This window comes from Populus euphratica, unplaced genomic scaffold (assembly GCF_000495115.2).
Source record: "Populus euphratica unplaced genomic scaffold, PopEup_1.0 scaffold61.1, whole genome shotgun sequence".
NCBI lineage: Eukaryota > Viridiplantae > Streptophyta > Magnoliopsida > Malpighiales > Salicaceae > Populus > Populus euphratica.
Window position 1 is genome coordinate 491,382 of NW_011499941.1, and position 10,045 is coordinate 501,426.

Here is a 10,045-nt window from a genome sequence, read left to right on the forward strand (position 1 = left end):
CATCCCCCTTTACAAAACCCCCCCCCCCCCCCGTTTAATAGCAAGCGCAGATATAATAAATGGCGCTCAGACTCAAACCAGAGGCTTGAAATGATAACTCAGGAGTCAGGAGTCCGACCATGTTAGGCAAAAAGATAGAATATAACAAAAGCATCCAGTACATAGACTACGCATTTAATTAAGAAGCATAATATTCAGACACCGGGGAGTTGTATGTTCGTTTTCCTAAACACATAACAGTAACCAACTAAAAATTCTTCAACACATATTATGCTTTTACACCGACTGCTCTCAAATCTCACACTGTATTAGGCAAATATGCTCAAGGGACCGGTCTTATTTGGAGCCTCTAGTCCGTTCTCGGCATTTCGCATCCCTGTGATCCATGTCCTCCTGCAAGACAGATCATCAAATTTGATTAGTCTAAAACGTTCAACTGACTGAAATATCTAACGAAGTTCTTCATTTGAATTTTGTTTCCACGTGCAGAGATTGAGAATAAATCTTTATTAGTGCAAAGAATCAAAGAATCTCCTAAACCACTATCACTTCCTTTTCTCCTCTTAGTCTTACCTCCCACCACTGTTGCCGCTAGCCCGGTTCATCAGAATCGTCAATCTTTTTGCAGTTTTCGTAAAAACACTGCATTTCCAACAAGAGAATTAAAAAAAGAAAGAAAAAAAAGATGATTTATTAAATACGTGTAAAACTATCCCTGCTTCCAAAGTTGCGTAGTTAGGTTCAAGTAGTTTTATCAACCCAAAATACAAGGTCTGCAGGAGATTTATTAAATACATGTAACACTATCCCTGCTTCCAAAGTTGCGAAGTTAGGTTCAAGTAGTTCTTATCAACCCAAAATACAAGGTCTGCAGGATGAAAAGATAACCAATGACCAAAAAAAATTTCATTTTCCTTACAACAGATACCTGAATGGTTCATCTCCAATCTGTTTAACAGCACCTGTCACATCTCGATAGAAAACATGGCTCAACATATCTGATCTCTCTATTCCAAACATGATGACCAGCTTCCTGCGTAGCTCTTCATAAGAATGAAGTGCAGAGAGGTCAAGGGTCCGCCCCAAGTCTTCTGACTCCAAAAAAACCTTGCAGTGACCAGTATCCATGCCAATTTCACTGGCATTCTGTAGACTTTGGTGCCATGAAAACCCAGTAGTGCAAGACTTTTCTTGTGAAATTTTTTTCCCAAGTGCTGATGGTAAAACATCAGAATTTTTTTCTCTGTTACGATCAGATGAATTTCTCTCATTAACAACTTGTGGGAATGCATCAGCGGAACAGCTATGAGATATCTGCTGCTCGACAAGTATTGGTTGACCAAAGAGCAGAAACTGATGTTTCTTTCCATTATCAGATTTCTCCAAATTTGGATTGCTGCTCCCCTTTGTTAACGAGAAAGATAAATTCTTATTGCTGTCAGGGTGTCCTGTCGGGTAATTTTCAGAAATTTTTGTGCGTGGATTGAACCTCTGGAGACTGGACAGAAACAGCCCTGACTGCAGCTTGTTTTTAAACTGGAAATCTGATAAAGATATCCCAAATTGAGCATGCCTGGCTCCCTGTATGCCTGCAGGAGTGTTGTTGGATAGACAACACAAAGGGCTGCTGGGCCCAAGGGGGTTGCCTGAAAATGAAGGCAATTGAAATTGGCCATCAAGGGGAAAGTCTAACTGTTGCGGGAATCGCAACTTCTTTCTTGGTGGTGAGAAGGGTGATAGGTGGATGACTGGCATATTTGACACCAATTCAACCAGCCATGGGCTGACACACTTTACAGTTTGTAGTAAATCTGGCTCATCCCATGTCACCTGCCACACCATTTGGCAAAAGATACAAGAAAATAAGATGCTAAAGCAAGATTATGTGAGTTTAGAGTTTAGGCTAACATTCAGCAATTCTCAAATGCTAGAGAACAATAATTAATTCGAAGTTTCAAGACTTCTAACTGACTCTGAAATCCACAATTATCAGCAGAGAATCCATGAGATGCCAAACTCAAGTCACACAAGTATCCATGGTGCAATATTTCTATGCTTAAAGCATGATTAGGTAAAAAAAAAAAAATGAAGCCTTTTAGGAAGTCATCTAGAATAGAAAACTAACTTCAAGATTTATCCCAAATCAGCATTTTCATTAAGACATCCCTAATTTAATTGGTATTTTTTTTTTATTTTTTTTTTCTGGAGACACCAGTTTGTATATTAATCGGTAATTTTTTTTTTTCTGGAGACACCAGTTTGTATATCATTTATTGAAAGCCTGTAATGTACAAAACGTTAACCATACATGCAAACAGTAAAGTATATGGGATAATGATGCCACCTCAACAAGTAAAAAATAGCAGTATAAAATCCCTATCAAAACCTCGGAAGGGAAGTGAAATGCTGCGGACCTTGTCAATCAAGATGAGCAGGTACTCTAGATATAATGCGATCTGTTTCACCTCATCAGAAACTTCAATTATGATAATAAATTTCCCACCATTGATTTACAGAAACTTGTCATGTACAGCTGTGTGACACTGCCTGTCATTGAGACATTTAACTGTGCAGAATACTCCTAATGTGACTTCCATAATTATCATGCCATAAACTTGTCTGGAACCAACAAATAGGTTGGTGTTTTTTCTAGCACCAAAGACAGCCATATCACAGTATAGTTAAAAGTTAGAAGTAGGTTGGGAAGTGGCATTCATCTTGGCAGAAGAGGAAATAAGTGGTTACCCAAAAAAAGCAACGAAAATGAAACAAGAACAAACTTGGGCAAATGAAATGTTTACGAGCAAACACGAGGAGAATGACATCTACCAATTTAATCCTTGAATTTAAAGGCATATGGAAGCATATAATTTAGCAAGGAAGAGGCCTGGAAAAGCGGCAAACACGAGGAGAATGGCATCTACCAATTTAATCCTTGACGAATTTAAAGGCATATGGAAGCATGTAATTTAGCAAGGAAGAGGCCTGGAAAAGCAACTGGCATGTGAATCCATGTCCAAACTCAACTAAGATCTTAAGGAACTTCATTCACGGTTTAAAATTGAAGAGGAGAGGATAAAAACAAACTGAAATATGGGAAAAACTTGCAAAACCACTTAAATCGGTAATGAAGAAAGTGGTTACTAAATGCTAATTGAGCAACAGGCATAATCAACAATCTTACCAAGGAACAACAACAAAGTCGATAATTACAGATAAGACAAGTAGAGAACCTGGAGAAGACGCCATGGAGAGTTAGGCCATCGGACCGGATCAGCAACCTGAACAGAGGCAACAGTCCCCATAAACCAGCTAATCCGTGAGGAGTCCTCTGTTTCAAAAGCCATCTTGAACCTCATCCCAGAGCACCAACTGGTCCTCATTGCCGCCCTTACTGAAGAGGCCTTAACACAAAACTCTGGCGTGCTTGCTCGTGGATAATAAACGACTTGAAAAGGATTTCCATTAGCAGCAAGACCAGCAGCTTCCAAAACCTCTTCAGACTTCACTCTTCCCCTTCCCTTGACTCCCCCTTTTCGCATCTCATCCTCCTTCACAAAAAGTGAAAAACCACCAAATGAGTTAGCACAGGTAGCATTGTTCGAATTCCACCCGATGTGTGATGGTGATGATTCAGGTCCGCTCCCAATTCCAATCCCCCTCTTGGCACGGCGAATTCCAACACAAAGATCGCCATTTTCAGCCCTTAAGAACACAATTGAATCCCCGGCAACCAATTTCTTCTGGGTAACAAAGGCGCTCCATCCAGTAGTCAACAAATGCCTTCTTGGTGTCCCTCTATAAATATGCCTAAACTTCCACACCGCACCGTGCACATCTTTAGCAATCAGAGTCTGCACGGGAGGATCCGCGGAGTAGTCCAGCCTTGGGAAAATCGTCTCCGCACAGTATCTAGGCACAGAGAAACCCCCACCATTGTTGGCATCAGATTGAGTTAGTGTCTTTGCAAAAGAGGCCGGCTTTTCTGCGTTGTTACTGTCGTTCCCATCACCACAAATGTCCACATCTTGAGAGAAATCAAGGTCAGCGTCTGGTAAAGGAACAAGGCTGATCTTGGCGAATACCTCATCAGTACCACGGTCGGCGAGGAATTTGACAGAGGCAACGCGGCAGAGGACGAGAGAAGGGATTATTTGGGGGAAATCGACGGGGGACTGAGAGTGCTCGGCGTGGCCTTGTGGAAAGTAGAAGACTTTGGAGTTTAGTGGAGGGATTTGGACCATGCTTCCTGCACAGGCTTGCCATAGTTGTGGATCCAAGCTCTTCTTATCTGTCTTTTTCATAGCTGCTTGCTTTACAAAATGAAAGGCAACGATATTCAAGTTAAATTTTTTTTTGAAGAAAATCCCAGTTCATTCCTTAAAATTAAATTGAAGAAGCCATCTTTACCAGTTTTTGAAGGCCAAAAAGGAGAACACTGTGCCTAGCTTCTTCTCCTTCTTCTTCTCCTTCTCCCTTGAGAAAAATAATATGAACTCAAAACTTTGATTGGAGTATTAACAAAGAGCAAGAGCTTGTTTTGGATGGAGCAGTGTCCACATTTAATTCTACTAATTTGCGTGGGATGAAAAGAAGAATTCCTCAATTCTTGAAGGGCTGGGTTGCTTCAGTAATTAAAGAAAGGAAATGGGGTCGTAGGATTTTAGAAGAAGGTGACAATATATTTCACCTTGGCGCAGAGAGAGGGAGACAGACAGAAAAACAGACAGACAGAAAGATGCAGAGCGAGTGAGACAGACATTAAATTCGTCGATGGGATGGGAATGGCTCCTATCGCTTAGCATAGCAACGGGTGCCACCACTCTCTCTCTCTCTCTCTCTACCTCCTCCTACTAATAAAGGATTGGACAATAGACAGACCCATCTTAACTTACTTGTTCACTCTCTGCTAAACTCCAAAAACAAGACGACCACTTCTGCCTCTTGCTTTTATTAATTACAAACACATCGCCATCTCTCTCTCCCACCTGGGTTTTTTCCCCTGTTTTTACAAACACATCAACAAATACTTCATGTTTTCTTCCTTTTGTTTTAATGTTAGGTGTCTCCAACGAGCTTTCCTTGCCGTTTCTTTGGATCCTTTCAAGCTTATTGTGCTTTGAACTCCACTAGTTTGATTCCATGCGGTAAGTTGCGCGACAGAGGATTTCTTTCTAACGTAAAAGAATTGCAAATATTATTAAAGGTTCTTTTACAATAATTTTTTTTTTTAATTATGACTTGCATTTAATAAAATGAATCTCATAAATAATAACAAGTTTATGATTACAACCATATTAATTTTTTAGAAAACAAAAGTTATATATGTGTTTTAGTTTGAAAATGAATTTCTAAATATTTTTTTTAACTTGAACCAATTAAATTTTATTTTATTAAATTAAATCTTTATTTAATATTGAAATTTATTTTTAATATTGTGAGAGTTCTATATAAAATTAACCCAAATAAAACATTAAATTTAATTCTAAATCAACTTCATTAAAAGTGCTGAATTAAAAATTAAAAAAAAGTCAAGTAAAAAGAAAAAACAGACAATAAATTTTATCCAGGGGTATTTTGATAAATATATTAAATAGACATAATTGCCTCTAAAAAAATCCATATTGACTAAAGGCAAAAATATCTCTAGTTTAAATACAAATAATTTTTCTTGAGAATGACAAAAAAAAAAAAAAAACCCACCACACTATAATGGTGAAGAAGGAAATGTTAGGGAAGCTACAATATTTTTACCTTCTGTTTTTGTTGTTTTGTAATATTAAGATTGTGGTATTTTAAGAAATTATTTATTATTTATTATATCATTATTATTTTATTATATTTTTAAATAAAAAAATAATTTAAAAAATAATTATAATCACACTCACCGGTTAAAAAAATGTTGTATGAATTAATTTATATACATATCCATCTTAATTCATCAATTTTATACATATTTGTAGCTAGTTGACTTTTAAGTATTCTCTTGCTAAAGTAATCGTGTCAATTATTAACCATCGTAATCAGAGCAATGATTTATTTTTATCCGATAGCAATAAATATTTTGGACTAGTTTATGTATAAAACAGAACTATTTTTTTAAGATAATTTTAAGGATCTTCACAATGCTCTGATATAATATGTCTTGATGAATTTACCAAGTTTTTTAAATATTAATTTCAAAATCTAAATTTAAGAAATCAAAAGAAGAAATATATTTTTTTGAAGGGGAGCTTGCCTTTAAAAAAAAAAAAACCATAAATTTATGCAAGAAAAACTACTGTTTATAAAACTACATATTTTTTTATAAATTTATTTTATCAAATAAATAACAATAAAAAAATATATTATTATAAAAATACACACTAGCGAGCCTGTTTATTTCTTTATTTTAAAAGTGTTTTTTAATAAAAAATTAATTTTTTATTTATTTTAAATTAATATATTTTTAATATTTTAGAATTATTTTAATATATTAATATCAAAAATAATTTTAAATAATAAAAAATATCATTAACATAAAAAATTATTTTTTTAGAAACAAACTACCAGCCAAGTTAACCCTTGTTATTAATATACCCATATTGATTATGACCGCACGAAGTATTTTTTTTTTTTAAATACATTATGGATATTGCTGGATACATATCAAAGACAGAGAGGTATATGACAAAAGAATAAAAAAATAATAAGTTTAATTTCAGACACGTGGAGGATATGATAACGTATGTGAAAGAAAGATACACGTAGAAAACTCGGGGACGCATTTTTTCAGACGTGTGGAGGATATGATAACTAAATTTTAAAAAATAAAAAAATAAAATTATGATTTGATTTTTTATATTCATCTTCAACAAAATTTGACTTTTAGGCGTCGAAATAATTTAAAATTGAAAATAAAATTAAAAATTAAAAAAAAATTAGATGAGTAGTTCTTACTAAATTTTAAAAAGAAACAACGAAATTATGGTTTTATTTTTTATATTCATCTTCAACAAAAATTAATCTTTAGGCGTTCAAGTTTATTTAAAATTGTAAATAAAATATAATAAAATGATTTCCATTGTTTATTTTATACTTTTATATAGTTTTTATATACAATTTATTATAACTTGTAATCTTTATCTTGAATATTTTTTATTAAAAAATTAAATATTAAACCATGAAATTGAGAAAATAAAATCAACCATGTTAAAATTTTGAAATAAAAAATATTAATTTTTAAAAAAAGTTATAAGACAACTATAAAACATAAACATTGATAGGAGAGCTAAACTTGTGTGAAAGGGCAAAAAGATCCTGGGATAAATAATTTATTTTCTCTTGATTTGAAGGATAAATATATCTTTTTATTGTATCTAAAAAATAAGAAAATATAACTACCTTTGGTTAATATGTTTAATTCTTCTTCTTTTTTAATTTTGGGGTAACATGGCTTCTTCTTCTTTTTCTTTTTCTTTCTATAAGGGAAAAAAGGTAAATATATTATAGTAATGAATAGTAAACCAAGTGTATTTGTATAGTGTTTTTTAAATGCGTTTTAGAATTTTTGTTAATTATCCGTAGATTTTATTTGAAGAAAGAATTGCTTTAGATAAAAGTAATTCACAAATAAGGCAATATAATATAAATTCTGGTAGAAGAAGATATTCTATTTTGATAATATTAAATTGTAAATATCACAATCAGTTTTTTTTTCTTTGAACATTTATTAATTATTTTCAATTAAAAATATTAATAAATGTAAATATTTAAAATAAAATATTTAAAAACAAATTTTGATCTTCATAATATATTTACTTTATATTTTAATATATTTGTCTCTCCATATAATTTAGTTTTTAATAAAACTGAAATGATTTTTTTAATTAAAACAATCATTTACATACATTGCAATAAAAAACGAAGCTTGCTTTCTTACCTTCTTCTTCTTTAAAAAAAGATATGAAACTTCCTTATAACAATATTACTGAAAGAATATGTTTGTATAATATGTTAATTTCATAATCTAAAATGAAATTAAAAAAATATATATATTAAAAAATTGAATTATTTTCTCTAAGTTGTCTCATCAAATAAATCTCACCACAACTTCATAAGGTAAATGTGAATAAATTATTTTTTCAAAGCTTCCTTAAAGTTTAACGTGATTATGTTGGTATTATATTTTTTGAATCATTTTATCTAAAAGAGTAAGAGATAATGTAAGAAATTAACCAAGGGTCCCATGTAAGAAAAAAAAATCAAGGATCTGATTTAATAATTTAATAAATTTTAATTATTATTTAAAATTTTAAATATTGGTTTCTGTTGACCTTTTTAAAGTGTTTTTTAAATTGTGATAGTGAAAATAAAGTGTCAATAAGGAATTATATAATTTAGAGATGATTTTAGAGACATACTTTACATTATTTAAGGTTTTATGTGATGTATAAATAGATATACAATGGAAAACCATGATTGAACTTTTTTTAAGAATTATATTAATATTTTAGGTTTTTTTAATTTGTAATACCATCGAATTAACATATTAGTATTGACATTTTTTTATTATGATAAATGAAAATATTAATATTTTTAATATATGGAGTAGAAGTCTTTTTTATTTTTTATGTGTAGATTTATTTAATGTAAGATAACATATTGAATATTTACCAATAAGATCCTTTTTAATGCACATGATAGATGTTAAAAATTAAATGTATTTTTATTAAAAAAAAATATTTTGATGCATATTTTATATTGTTTTCAAAAATTACTCAAATAATAAAAAAAAAAGCTAAGCTTGCTCAATTTTTTTATGATGAAGTAGAATTCAATGTATTATGAATTGTTACAATATATTAATGTTTTTTCCCTTCACATATAAAAGGAAAGGGCTCATATTTTGGGGGTAAAATAATTTTTTCGTGGGATTAAATTAACACTATCAATTTAGGTGGGGTAAATTGGTGTTATGCATAGTTAAATTACAATATATCATTTAAAACAAAATACAAATAACTAAAAGGGAAGAGGTTTATTGGCTTTCTCTCTCTTTTTTTTTAATGGTGTAATTACTTAACCACCCTTGCAATTTTAGTTCTCTTGAACTTGAGCCTAGAAGTGTTTTTATCATTTTAATTTTACTTTTATATGATATTTAGGTCTTTTAAAATATATAAAATAAAGTTGTTAATGCATGCAACTTGAAGGAGCTCGCATTTTATAGACTGCATATATAGGCTTTTTCAATCATCTAACACCAATAATAATATGTTTGGCGATGTCTGATGGACGATGCAGCTTTGATTTGGTTGTTGGTGCACAATTTTTTTTTTATTTAGATTTTTTTATACAATTTGATCCTTAGTCTTTTAATTTTTTTTTTATATATATATATATATATATCTTTTTTAAGTTTATTTATTTTTTGAATTTCATTCTTCATCATTTGATTTGATTTGATTTATATTATAAATTTAGTTCTTATTCTTTTGATTGTTATTTATCTCGTATTTATCCTTTTTCTAATTAAATTTTATTTTTAATTTCATCCCCAATCATTTGACTGGATTTAATTTTTATTTTAATTTTGGATCTCATTCTTTTGATTGCTATTTATTTTATTTTTATCTTTTTTTAATTTTTTTTTTCAATTTGATCCCTTAACATTTGATATGAAAATTTAATCCGAATATGATGGATACCATGTTGACCTGACTGAACAAGTAGGTATATGTTTTTATGGTTACCTTACCCGATTGATAATGAATATGGTATAAATATTATTAAAACCGAATTGAAACTCACCTGAAACTAACTTAAAATGTATATTTATATTATATAAATATATTTGGAGAACATTTATATTTATTAAACAATGTGATATATATATATTTTGATATTGACATAAAACACACACACACATATATGTATAATATTTATAATTTTATAGTTTAATAATTTGATACACACACCTCAAATTTATATATTAGTTAATTTATTTTTTATTTAATAATAAATAGTAGTTAGATAATAGATACCTACAGGGATAAACATTAAG

The 10,045-nt window shown here is 30.8% G+C and overlaps 1 protein-coding gene across 1 annotated transcript; it reads right to left on the bottom strand.

Annotated features, from left to right (window-relative positions):
* Window positions 1-108: 108 nt before the first annotated feature.
* LOC105137027 (auxin response factor 10) lies at window positions 109-4,920 on the bottom strand. Its single transcript, XM_011042588.1, has 5 exons — window positions 4,411-4,920; window positions 3,234-4,313; window positions 929-1,830; window positions 574-642; window positions 109-393 (listed from the first exon to the last, which is right to left on the bottom strand). The coding sequence occupies exons 2-5, from the start codon at window positions 4,302-4,304 to the stop codon at window positions 309-311; spliced, it is 2,127 nt and encodes a 708-aa protein (XP_011040890.1). The 5' UTR covers window positions 4,305-4,313; window positions 4,411-4,920; the 3' UTR covers window positions 109-308.
* Between the last annotated feature and the right edge of the window lie 5,125 nt (window positions 4,921-10,045).

Bases quoted from the DNA above. Each gene is read 5' to 3' on its own strand.
- LOC105137027 (XM_011042588.1), bottom strand. From the start codon at position 4,304: ATGAAAAAGACAGATAAGAAGAGCTTGGATCCACAACTATGGCAAGCC. The intron at 1,831-3,233 runs GTTCTCTACTTG...ATGGTGTGGCAG, and splicing joins CTCCATGGCGTCTTCTCCAG to GTGACATGGGATGAGCCAGA. The intron at 643-928 runs GTATCTGTTGTA...TTGGAAATGCAG, and splicing joins ATTGGAGATGAACCATTCAG to TGTTTTTACGAAAACTGCAA.